The sequence below is a fragment of the Dreissena polymorpha genome, chromosome 12, assembly GCF_020536995.1.
Source record: "Dreissena polymorpha isolate Duluth1 chromosome 12, UMN_Dpol_1.0, whole genome shotgun sequence".
Taxonomy (NCBI): domain Eukaryota; kingdom Metazoa; phylum Mollusca; class Bivalvia; order Myida; family Dreissenidae; genus Dreissena; species Dreissena polymorpha.
The window spans coordinates 64,159,591-64,173,752 of record NC_068366.1 but is presented as its reverse complement, the minus strand read 5'-3'; the positions used below and the strand labels follow the sequence as shown (position 1 = coordinate 64,173,752).

Sequence of the window (14,162 nt, the reverse complement as noted above, 5' to 3'; positions counted from 1 at the left end):
TTGAAAGGAAGACAAGTAGATCTACATGTAGATCTATGTAAACTTGTAACAGCAAGTCACGTGAAAAGAAGCGAGCTAGAATCTATGGACAAGAAGTAGAGTTGATAATTGGAAGATATGTCCTTTGAACACGACCAGAATCCATTGTCTAAGGATTATGTCAATATGAAATGCAGATTTCTAACACCTCACCCCCTCAGGGTCAACATTTTAATGCGTGTTTTTTTTTTAATTGAAGCATTTGTTTTTGTTTTCATGTTAAAAAAAACAAATTGTAGGTCCGGGCCAGCTGTGCCTTATAGCAGCTACGCCCCTGAGATGCAGTGGTTATCGTTTTTAGCGTAATTAACAGCAGACTGACTTGCAAAACTCCCTTTTAAAATGTGCTAACGCGAACAACTAAAAAACGACTGGAATAAACTTTTAGCAATACTACGCGCATATCTGGCTTAAACACCACTCTTGAATGTTATCAAAATGCTAGTTATAAAAACAAAGCATGTGTCGCGAATGTGGTTTTTGTCAATAAACCGACCGACAGATAAATGTAAATTGGGGCTGATATCGATGTATCCAATTGCGACACATGGAATGAATAGAAGGTACAGGCCACACATACTATGATGTACTCATGCAAATATAAGCTGAAACAGCTTTTTGTGATATTTTTAATTAGTTCATGTAAATGCTTAAAAATTAATCATATTTAATTATCATTTTAACGTTTAGTTATTTTGTTATATTTGTACTATGAATATGCTGAGCCAATCGATAAACTTAAATATTGTTTGAAGTGATAGGACGACAAGCCATTCAATTACACATTTATTAGTGTATGAAAATATAACTTATAGTATACGCAATACATTAGCGATAGTGGTCAAAGTGACATCAAAAGATAAATCTGTGGTGTTGTCACTTTTTACAAAGCATTCTAAATGATTTCCAAATGCATTACAAATATTGAAGAGCTTTGATGCAAGTACGCATGTTGTTTTTATGTTCGAAATGTATAAAGATACATTCGTACTGGATACTTATCTAACATAGTTTTTGTAAGAACATTCATATTTACGTTGGTGATATCACCACTTAATTCGGACAGAATTCTTGACATTGTAATTTCATTGGAAGAAACAAATATGTTTTGCATGAGTTCTCAGTCATTTCTGTCGCTTAAAGCAATAAATGTTTATAAAGTGAACAGCTGGTTCATGGTATCAGCGTACTAATTATCTCTAGAATATGATAGTCCTCTAAACACTTTACATTGTCATTCGTAATCTGTTTACACATGTGGTTATTGTAAATGAGTTAAACGCTAATTAATTTTATGTAAGCGTTGTTCATAAGCTTAACATGTCATGGCGAAATCGATCGATACAAAAAAGGAGATTAGCGAATGACTAAATACCAGCTTAGCATGAGGCAGGAGCTCACCAGATCTTGTACAGTCTCTTTCCCTGGCAGCCATGGTCGGATCTGATATATATTAAGCCTTCTCTGCTTCATATTTCTTCTGTCGCCGCCTGCATATTACTGATATATACTTAGTTAAAAAAGAACAGTTTACAGCAAAGTATCATGTTTAATATCCATACGTGGCCATTATGCTCTGATATGGAATTGTTATGTTTGGTTAACAGCTTGTTTTATACCCTTTTGAAAGAAAAGGTCGCACTTGCTGGTACGCTTTGGGCGCTTCTTTTACTTGGAAAGTACATATTGAGTGTTCCATTTGTGTTCTGATTCGTTTCTTAAACATTCCAACCAATTGGTAAGTATTTGTTTAAGTGTTTAATTTACGTTCGAATTGTACTCGGCATAGCTAGTACATTCGGATTTAAGAAAAACGCGTATTCGAATAGTATTCTAGTAAAACAGTCAACCAATGACATCGCCACATTTCCTAAGTCATTTTTATTGTTTTGTGAATTGTTTTTATAAGGGTATACTATTAAACTTTGAGGCTCTTATCAAACAGTGAAGGATTATTACAAATACTTCCGTACTTTTTTACTATCAACGCTGTCATTGTTTTATTGTTGTTACTACTAGAAATAAACTATCAACTCAGTTGATTTTTTCCTTTTGAGTTCAAATAAAACGTTCACCACACTATTTCAGATGTGGTGACAAGTATTATGTCAGACTATTGCATTTGATGAGGGAATTGGAACGTACTATAGCCGATCCGATGAGCATCAAATATTTGAACGTATACTTACTATAATAATGCAACTACAAACTTGTCAGATGGAACTAAATAGATGGGGTTTTTTTTGTTCCCGTATAGAGCAAGACTTTAGATATTTGTATTTACGTGAGTGCAATTGAAATAAATATTACACAGAGACTAAAGGGAGCTCAATGAAGAAAAAAACATTTTTTTAAGTATTGCATTTGTTTTATAATTTTACTGGAAAACATGACAAGTTGAAATCAAACTAATCGGATAATGGATGAAGTATATATCGACCAAGAGAAGTAAAATTCTTAACCAAAACAGACATTACAAAACCCTATATAACACCAAGAGCATCCAAAAGTATACCAAAAACAAATTAAAGTAAGGTTCTAAATTCATAATAAATCTTATAATACTAGCTTAATGATTCCTTTTGATGAACTTCAATTTGCTGAAAAACTAAAGCCAACCATACTCAGATACTATGTTTTGGTATACCAGTTCAATCAGAAAACCACATTTTATGACAGCAATAGTCAATAGTGTAGTACATCCAGAAACGTGGTTTTGGCATTCAAGAGTCTTCGGATTATAAAAAATAATCATTCAGCCCAAATAACGTATTTCAACATCTGTTTGCCCTTACCAAAGCAATATGTTTAAACCTTTTACTTATGCCAAAACATACAACTTTCAATTTGCCATTATATGGTAAGGAGATAGTTGCCAAAATGTTCATAGATAAGAACTGCTTTATATTGAGTATCAACAGGATGTTTATTTAAGTATTCGTAAAATGAATACGTTTTTATGCCCTCTTGCCAAACGTTGCAAAATGGAGATACATGATTCTGTGTTTAGTAATTATTTGGAAGTTTGTCGTGCATTTTTATAGACTTATAAAATAAAACTAAACAGAGGAAATCAATGTCTCACCCATTCCAACACAATGAACCGTAGGTATAAATTTTTGCCGACAGGATCAAATAGGACCTTTAGGTATATGAGTAAATGTGTCTGTATGGGTAAATATATGGTTGAAGGCAAAACCTATTGTGTCTGTTGGCGAATATTTTTGTAGTTATTGGTATACCTTCTTACTTTTTTCCCTACTGGTAAGTATTACTGTATCTGATTGTGACATACAAAACAGATCTTCCAGTATCATGTATACAGATAACTTAATGGCCTTACTGTAAACAACGACAACACAACGCTTTTTGTGCGAAAAAATAGCATATGAAGCTGCCAATATCCTCATAAGCCTGCTAATTGTGTTTACATGATCAAAGGCATTCCATTTTAATCTATTAATAGTGAATATTATTAAACTATTAAAGATAAAATAATTTATTTGTGGCTAGTAAGTAGACAATTAACTACCTGAAATTAACAATAAGCACCATACGTACGAGCAAAATGGCGTATTTTCATATATAGTAGGACATTTTTTTTTTTCGTGAAGCCATCTATTTAAGTTCGTAAAGGTATATGTTGTAGATCATGAGCTGAACGTAACTGTCAACAACTACAAATTACAGACCCAAACATTTGGAAAAAAAACCCGAATAATTCATGGCCTTATGCTAGTAACCGTAATATTAATATCAATTTGTCAATTTGCCAATATTATGAAGAATCATGTGAATAGAAAATACTGTTTAACATTTAAAACACGTTAGTTTGTTTATGTGTGTTTTGTTCAACGGAAATGTGGAAACAAGTATAGAATTTGTAGAAACACACTGCTAATTGCTAAAATGAGTGCGTCGTTTTGCAAAGATAAAAATATTGCTTGCCAATTTAGGTTTTTCAGAATACTGGCTTGCTAAGATTACCCATTATTGCGGGTATTTTAAGATTTTAACATAAGTAAAGATTATTTTATCGGATCCGTACACACAAACCTGGTCTAGTAATATGTTTCAAACTCCTAAATGTGTAAATAATAGAATGTATTAGTCTGTTCTCGGTTTGGAACAATATTTGTTATGTCTACCAACAAACGTATAAATTACATTTTAAATGTTTCTATGTTATAAATTAAACTCACCTATATAAATAGGGCGTTATAACTGTATTGATAGCCTAAAAATGCAATGTCATATAAGCATAATGCGTCGCATTGGTGATGAGGTCCTTGATCTATTTAACATCAGTGACTTTGCCAGCGAAAGACGCAAATATATTGACACACATTTTATTCCGCAATGTTAAAACTTTAATATGTATAACATATAAAACTGTAATGCTTTAATTATAGTAGTTTTGTTAATATTTACATTGAAATAAGTAATCCTTCTTACAATTTTTCGTGGCATGTTTCTAAAATGTATATTTTGTACTCTTCTTCTTGTGACATAAATCATACATAATTTTGTATAAAATGCGTTACGTTTTTGTTCCCTACATTCCACGCCATATTGTTTCCATGTTGATTTCATTAATTATTTATACATGTTAAATTTCATATGCTCTTCTGATCATATGAATTTTTTTGTAAGCTTTAAACACGTGTTTTAAAAGCTGTGTATTCTTGTTAGAATCAAGTACATCAGATTGGTAAAAAGGTCGGAGCATTTTTATTGATCGGTTGTATGTATAGTTTAAATATCATTTAAATTCATTTCGTTCTGTTGAGTTAATACTAAAATCATACATATATTATTCAAAGGACAAGCGAATAATACATTAATATATATATATCAATATTGTTCGATTTTGTCATTTTCGGTAGTGGCGACGATGTGGAAGATGTTTGTGCACAGGACCTCCTTGTCAGTGTCGGTTATCAAGCTTGCCTTGGGTAAAATCTCATATCTGTATAACTGTAATGCGGAGGTTTTATTTATATATAGTATTTAATTAAGTAGTGGAGTACTTACATATCCGTATCATTGAATGGGAAACTTTCACATATGCTTACCATACACCAACATTGCAAAAAAACACATCTGAATTATTACAATAAACAACACAATGTTCACGTCGCACGAAAATGTTTAATACAGTGGATACAAAAAGAGCAACAGTATTATTTTCGTTTTTATATGTTTCATTTGCGTTTATGCTTCAGTCGTCATATGCCTATCAAGAAATTCTCTTTCGCAAGCGGATGGTCTTACAAGAGCATGTAAGTTGGCTTGCGTTGTTTTTTCAATACAATGAATAGAAGAAATCAGAACTTCCCTTTGTAATTGACTTTGTTTAAAAAATGCACAGACCATATCAGCTAATTAAGAAAAGGTAGTATTGTAAATGCAACATACATGGAGAATTTTAGGTTAGTCACTTTTTTTACTTGAATTTATTCGACGAGTTGAAGGAAGGCTTAAACGACGAGACATGCAAAGCAGGATAAAATGAGAGTAAACATGAAAGGCACAAGTTTATACGACACCCTGAATTTCATTCAATGAAAAACATTTAGCAGTGGGATAAAACAGCAGTTGTCATTTTGAAAATTTATCAGGGACAACATTCACAATAATTAATCTTTAACCTGAGTAGGGACTTCCTTTTCAAATATAACATCAAGTTAAATATAATTTCTCAGTATTTCATGCAACAATTCACCGTCAAAAAGTTGTTAAGTTAAAGAGCAGTATATGTTAAAAGTACAGTTACAAGTCATAAATAATTATTAAAACTCAATATGCAATTTGAAACTAGTAACACGATTGTATTGCCTTACCCAATCATAACCCTTGATTTGAGTTTTCTTCAGTAGTATAGCGCCAAGTGACTTCCATACAATGTGCGATGGGAATTGCTTTTACCCATCAGATATTGGAGTTGGTCACTTTGGTTCGAAATGCAGAGTATTCTTATCACAATTCGGCGCTCTAAGTTCACAGACAATATCCACCATCGACAACAGTTACGCCTATGTATAATCCTTTTCCGAATAATGGTTAATCAATTTATCAATAGTATCAATAGGAAAAGGATAATCCAAAGTATTAGGTTATGTCTTCTCAGACAATGTACAAATTATCACTCAAGCATGCGCTCGTGAATAATATTTCCTCACTGTTGTGCGAAAAATATAACACGGTATTAGCCCAAAGGTAAACAAATATAAATGTCTTCGGAAGATTGAATATATAGTTAAATAATAATGCGGTGAATAAATGACTTGAGTTACACATGCACAAATTTTTATATATGTACATAAACCTGTGCATAATATACCTTGTTTTACAGACATAAATCTGTGCATATTATACGTTGTTTTACAGACAATTTCACAAACAAAGGTATTCGATTGGTAGGCGGAAACAGCGAACTAGAAGGACGTGTTGAAATAAGGATCAATGGAGTGTGGGGGACGATTTGCGATGACTCGTTTGATTTTCAAGATGCAGATGTTTTGTGTAGGATGTTGCACACTAATCTAAGGTCAACGATGAAACATATTATGATGATGTTGAGCAATTATCTTTAACATGAGATACACTTGTCGTTCACTCATACTTTAATAAATGTATACCTCACTTGTATTCTATAACATTCATATTAGCGCAAATATATTCGGATTAATAATGTACTTGATGTTTTCTTCGGTAAGCATATTTAAATGTATAATATTAAAGCCTATTATTAGTCATGTTTCTATCTAGTTGTTCGTGACTTAAAGAAACGTGCACATGTAGTTCGATGTACGTGCTTACATGAAAAAAAACACATTTTAGTGCGCATGTCTTCTAAACATTCCAATACAATATCTGCAAACAAACCTAAATGATTCGGACTATCGATCGTTATCTTGAATTAATTTACATATTTTATTTAAATATGATCGCATTTTACTAAATAAAATTGTGTTTACGCACACAGAGGATTAGATTACTACAAGGATAGACGCTACGGAATAGGTACAGGTCCTGTGTTCTACAGAAATCTGCAATGCAGAGGAACAGAAGACAATGTTCATAACTGCTCTAGCGAAACTGGCGAAACATGTTCACACAGTCAAGATGTAGGGCTGATGTGCTCAGGTGATTAATGCATGAGATTGATATGGTTTTTACCGTTTACGCATTGATTTACTCGACCTGAATTAAAACAAACACATAAATAAAAACATTAGTTAATGATTGATATTAAAGAAAGGGATATAAAATGAATTTTACCTGTAACGAATCTATGTTCAGCTATTAAATTGTTTGTTACAACTACAGTAAATTACCTTTAAGGTAAAACACCTTTTTCAATGTCACTTTTATTGAATGTGTCATTCTAAACATTCTACACAATTACCACGTTGTATGATTTTCCAACGTCAGGATGTCCCCGATTGAAACAACGCCATTATGGTTTCTTGGAGCATGTCAACATCACCAACGAAGGGGATGTGTACACAGGCAACTGTAGCGACGGAACAAGTACATTCCAGTTCTTGTATAGATGCAATCTAAACGGTACATGGAAAGAAATTGGAACAAAATGTGCACCACTAGGTATTACTTTTTTTGGCGTACTGTAGCTATATTTGCTATCGATCCTTGTTAATGATTAACTTCGTTACTAAATACGTAAAATCAACAAAATATAAAACGTTCCGTCAACAAGTTTCAACTTGTCAAGCTAAAACTTTCATGGCAATTGACAAAGCACTTTGTATAATATTGCATAAATACAGTGGCAATCAGGTGATATTCGAATACATTGAGCGCGTGCATGTCTTACGTGCACTCGTGTAACTCTTCACGTCCGCATTGGGCAGATCTTCATGGGTGCACGTGCGTTTCCTCACGCGCAAGTCTGACCAATAAATTACCCGCATAGCATTCAATAAAAGTACCAGTCGAAGTAACTTATTGTTTTTGATATAGTATAATTTTCATGAATGTTAATAATACTGAATATCATTAAAAACTTCTTCGTTCTTACGAAAAACATTTCATAATGTTCATGTTCGGAAATTAGGTATACACAATATGTAAATGTATAATATTCTAGCTTTTTCTTTTGTAGATACTTTACGGTTAAACCCACAAAAATGTGATTATTTTACTGCTTTCAATGCGGCTTTTCGATTTCATTTTTTGAAGATAATAACCGATTGTGACTCGTTGTTCTTCCTGCAATTTCAAAACGTGCATTTAAAGAACTACACGGGCGGACACCAAGAGTTTCACGTGCTCATATAGTGATAATCAATACCGTTTGATAACAATAATAACTAATGTTATTGTAAACAACTTTTTAAAATCTAAACAGGAGCGAATGTAGCAATATTAGGCTAATTAAGCCCATTAATGGCAAGCTATTTTAAAATTGCAAAACTTAGTTAGACACACTTTCAATAGGTATTTGATTATATATTTTTTTGTTTTATGATTTATATTTGTTTCAAAATCCTGTTATGTCCTTTCTAGATCAATGCGCCATGGAAACTAGATCAAGTCGGCTAGGCAGATATACATGTAATTCTAAATTGTTCCGATTTTTTTTGGTAAACACATATTAGGAGAGGAATTTTCTTGAAAAAATATGGGCTTAACACCATTTTCTTTAATGGTAGTTATAACTGATTATTTCAAAATTGTAGTCAAATATCCCTCGTCCATGTTCATATAATAGATAAAGTATTAAAATGTTTCCATTAAATCAAACATATGTGCAACTTCAATAAAATGGGCTTTTGCGATTTTGATGTCGATTTTTCAATCGCTCATCTTTTAATCCACCAAATTAAGAAGACATTTGCGAAAAATCGCAGAAACAAATGTACAATCATGAGAATACGATAACATGTTTTTCTTCTGTCTTCAAAACTAGCTTTGCAGTTAATTAATGCAGCTTAGCATTTAATGTAATTTTTCATTTAAGCACAAAATCTACATAGTCATGTGATTTAATACAAATTCTTACAATACATTTTTCTGGGGCTTTTAATGCATTGGTTTATTCGTTCGCCTTTGATTCAAGTACAAAAGGAGAAAGGAAGCCATTTGTTTAAGATTACAATTTATTTGGCAACCTCCGCTTAGAGCTTTGACTTGTTCTAGTTCATAGCTCGTACCATATCCGTTCCGCCATTAAACACTATGATGATTCATTCAAATAGAAGTGTAATGATATTATTATATTATGATTTATTTTGTTTCTATTGTAATTTACATGTGCGACTGCAAATTATGTGTATAGAAACTTTTAGTACAATTATGCGATCGATTATTATTCAAAGGCCTCATATTTAAATACTTTGCGTTTCAAAATGCCGATTTTGTTTGTATTCAGTGAAATGATCATAAGCTGTATTGGATTAATATATCACGATTAAAACTGTACATTGGTTTTAAATTGATACACTAAATTTATACATCCACATTTAATCATTAACTTATTATTGTCCTACGTCTAGCAAAATGTGACTTGACCGAACGTTTTATATTCATATTTGTCGGGAAAAAGTAATCCATCAAACGAACTTTCATTAGGATTTCGAATAAATCTTGCAACTCTTGTCAACAATAAGTTTATAGTATACTCATAGTTTCCGTCTCAAAAATCGCTTAGTTGTAGAATTAAAAAAAAACAAAGCATACACGAGCAGTTCATCTTTAATTAGTACACACAATATATGACCTTATAAGTCTTAAAATATCGTACGGTAAGATTATTGAGCGCCACAAATACGATACGGTGATAGTTTCCAGACTGCATTATGACTTTAAATTTACTTCCAGTTATCAAAGGTGTTAGATTGGTTGATGGGGTGAGTCTATATGATGGACTTGTGGAGATCCTTGTGGGTGATGTTTGGGGTCCGGTGTGTGGATACCATTACAAAACAATCGATTCCCAGATTTCCGCTGACGACGGAGTGTTTTGTCGAATGCTCGGATTAAGGTATGTTTGGGTGTATAGCTTTATATTTAGTAAATATGTAAATAGCGTATATGTCCTTAAATTGACTAAATATTATTATATCTATATATCTAAGTCGTCAAAACCCAAAAGAGTCATTTAGACATGTACACGGTTTCATTATCATACATATAATAATCTCTTGAGTTGACTTTTGGCAAATTATGTGTGGACTCATAATATAGAAGTTTGTGTTTTGTGAACGTGATTGTAGTAGATCTGCAGGAGGAAATTATGATAGATGGAAAGGTGATACGACAAGAAGATCCTTATTGAAACTCTCGTGTCCTCCAAATGCGGCTCATTTAAATGATTGCAACTACATGGCAACATACACGTGTTTCTGGCAGTATGGTATTATTTGTGAAGGTAGACTCACCTGTGTTATAACTTCCGTCGCTATTTGAATTTATAACTGACCTATATATGTGAAGATATCTTAAAATCTTAATTTTCGTGCGTAAATCGAGTAGAATAAATGCACTCAAATACTGTTACGGTAAAATAAAACAGGAATGAACCGAGTTAAAATATAAAAAGCAATTTAAGCGACTAGTATATGCTTATATAGTTCAGAACAATATGTTTTATAAATAAACACAAACTTGTAGTTCGCACTGAATTCGCAATTTGTGCGATGTCTTCCATACGACGACCTTTAAGGTGCATTGATTAATTACAATTACAAATGCTACCACCCTCCGCAATTTTGTATATACTTCTATACAGTTTAGTAGGCAATGTTCTTTTGTACTTGGGCGGGTTGTAGGATTAGATGTGCAGGATTGTTTATCTTTTATTTTAAGCATATCAAATCATGTTATATCTCCCCTACGCAATAGAGGGTACATTGGGGTCCATGTATGTAATGTGTCTTGAGTTGTAATCATTCTGATTTAAGATATGTGCGTAAAATTGGAGAAGTAAATGTCGCTTAAATAAGCAAACAGGTACATGAATCGTTATCTTACGATAAGACGTGGCAATAACATACTCGGTATTGGGTCATGACAATTAGTGCTGTAATACAGTTAGTCTTACGTAAACCATTCAACTGTTCAATGTCTACGGTCAGTTTACAATATGGGTTTATTACATACAAAATAAATGTTTATAATGTATCATTCAATCGTTATAATGTTTAAAAGATATTTTTAACATTTTTTAAATCAGTTAACATAATGTGTTTTTACACATTTGATCCAATCAAAAAGCACCTTAGTTCCGAAGATTCACTGCTTTTTAAGAATGCATTGAAGATTAATATTGTAATATGACCACTTATTTTCCTTATTGTTCAATAGTGCCAACAAAGTGGGACTGCTCTTAAATATTTAATTTACTAAATTGTATCATAATAATTTTATATATTCGGAAATGCCCATTGTTTCACATTAATATTATTAATTCATATTTAGTTGTGCACAAAGTATTTCGCAATAATTGAACACGCGTTAAGTGTTTAATTATGTGCTTACGTAAATCATTACACTTCACTAATCATGTTAATAAATTTGTGCTTACGGTTTTCCGTTGTGTCGTACTAATGTGAATTTCATTTTGAAGATAATCAAAGGGATATTACCATGCAGTTTTATAAAGAGGATTGACAGTTCGTGTCAAAGCGTGACCCTTTAATGAAATCTATAAACATATACATTTTAACGTTTATACATCTAATAGTTTTTGAGTTATTCACTGGAAGAGAAACTAGACGGTCATATCAACGGCACCGACGGACAACCTGAGTCCGTGTTAAACACTTAGCGCAAGCACAATTTTCATTTAACAATTGAATAATTGTATTTTTATATTACTTTTTGACAAGTTATACAATTTTCTTCGTTTTAAATAACAATGTATCAATTGATTTCGTTGATACACTTATTGCAATACCTGCATTTAAATCGTCAGCGTCTCTTTGATTCGTTTTATTTGCCATTCAAATATTTAGCAATAATTACCTGATTATATTTTAAGGCCCTCCTTTGAATATCAGCTCTGTTCAGCTCGCCGGTGGATCAAGCAAGAGGGACGGTCGTTTAGAATTGCATGTTGATAACAAGACAGGGACAGTTTGTCAGAAAGACTTTGGCTTTGAAGATTCTGAAGTTCTTTGCAGAATGATGGGATTTGGGTAGTGATAATTATAATAAGATATATCTATAATTATGTTGTCTCTATTTTATCTTTTAATTTAATAATCCAGAGAGGAAAGAATCCCGCTAGAAAAATGGAATATCTTCGAAACTACCCGTAGTGATTGATTAATGATCGCGCAAATCAAGAAATTAATAACGTTTCGCATGTAATCATTTCTTCACGTAAATAATAGTTAATGTTGGTTTTGTATTTTCTTTATAAACTCGTGGTAACAATGAAGTTTAAAATAGCAATTCTGAATAAGTTCACATGTTTCCTATTGCATTACAATTTTAATTATTTAGAAATGACACAAAGAATAATTGCATTACACAGCGCATCCGAATTCTACGTGGATTACTGGTATAACACAAGTGGCTTATGTCCAATGATAACAGACTTGAATTGTACAGGCACTGAACAGTATATGAGCCATTGCACCTACAAGGTTCCCAATTCGTTTACAGCATGTGGATCGGGTGCGATTTCGCTAGTGTGTACAGGTATGACATAAATTAATAAAATGGCGATAAACTATTTGCAATGTTCGTGCATGCTCTACCTTTAATGAACATATTTGCATTTCAGAATGCGACAGGGCAAACATTTCGCATGGTCAAATACAATTGTACAACGATTCAACGAAAACATTAACAATCCGGTGCCATTCTGGTAATCCACTCACCGTTAAATACGTATGTGAGAACAATGGAACTTGGCGCGCGGATTCTGAATGTAAGTATTTTTAACGATTTATGTGTAAGCAGTTCCACTTAGTTAACTGGACATTTTATGCTCCCCGAAAATATTTTCGGGGAGCATATAGTTGCCAGTTTGTCCTTCCTTACTTCCTTCCTTACTTACTTTTTACTTTTACACTTTTGTTACAGTTTCTCACAGCGTCTTCAATATTTTACCGATCTCTTACATATTTGGCATGTAGGTACCATGCATGTACCTTTACCTTTTGATGAGGTTTGAGGTCACTGGGGTCAAGGTCAAGGTCACCGAGGCTAATAATAGATTTAAGGTCACAATTTTGTTACAGTTTCTCATAGCGCCTTCAATATTTTACTGATCTCTAACATATTTGGCATGTAGGTACCTTGCATGGACCTTTACCTTTTGATGAGGTTTGAGGTCACTGTGGTCAAGGTCAAGGTCACCGAGGCTAATAATAGATTTTCCGTCACACTTTTGTTACAGTTTCTCATAGCTCCTTCAGTATTTTACCGATCTCTTACCTAGTTGGCATATATGTACCTTGCATGGACTTCTACCTTTTAATGAGGTTTGAGGTCACTGGGGTCAAGGTCAAGGTCACCGAGGCTAATAATAGATTTTCCGTCACACATTTATTACAGTTTCTCATAGCGCCTTTAATATTTTACCGATCTCATACATATTTGGCATGTAGGTAGCTTGCATAGACCTTCACCTTTTTGAAGAGGTTTGAGGTCACTGGGGTCACGAGTAAGCTTACTGAGGCTAATGATAGATTTACCGTCACACTTTTGTTACAGTTTCACATAACGCCTTCAATATTTTACCGATCTCTTACATATTTGGCATGTAGGTAGCTTGCATGGACCTTTACCTTTTGATGAGGTTTGGTGTCACTGAGGTCAAGGTCAAACAAGGAGAGCATCCATCGTTTTCAACGAAACTTGTTATATAAGTATGCATTACGAATGATTATTTTGTCGGGCTCAATTTTGTTTTATGCGAGTACATGTTTGATTCGTGGTCGTAACAAAGGCTCCCACATTAGATAATGTAATAATGATCGACAGGTTGACAAGCTTATATTCGTTGTATTTTTTGCATATATATTTATTTCAAAAACGCAAACCTGGGCGAAAATGTACGTAATAACACGAAAAGCGCGAAATGTGTCACAAACACTGATGCTCACACAACCCATGTTTTGACACTGAAAATCCTCCATATATTA

The 14,162-nt window shown here is 33.0% G+C and overlaps 1 protein-coding gene and 1 long non-coding RNA gene across 2 annotated transcripts; both read left to right on the top strand.

The window, feature by feature from the left end:
- Positions 1-4,932: 4,932 nt before the first annotated feature.
- Positions 4,933-7,196, top strand: LOC127852675 (scavenger receptor cysteine-rich domain-containing group B protein-like). The gene is made up of 4 exons (XM_052386625.1): positions 4,933-4,994; positions 5,265-5,321; positions 6,430-6,589; positions 7,028-7,196. Exons 1-4 carry the CDS (start codon positions 4,934-4,936, stop codon positions 7,194-7,196), a joined length of 447 nt encoding a protein of 148 aa, XP_052242585.1. The 5' UTR covers position 4,933.
- A 2,697-nt stretch (positions 7,197-9,893) lies between these two features.
- LOC127853316 (uncharacterized) lies at positions 9,894-12,162 on the top strand. Its single transcript, XR_008036563.1, has 3 exons — positions 9,894-10,048; positions 10,281-10,435; positions 12,047-12,162. It is a non-coding gene; the product is annotated as an uncharacterized LOC127853316 (long non-coding RNA).
- The last annotated feature ends 2,000 nt before the right edge of the window (positions 12,163-14,162 follow it).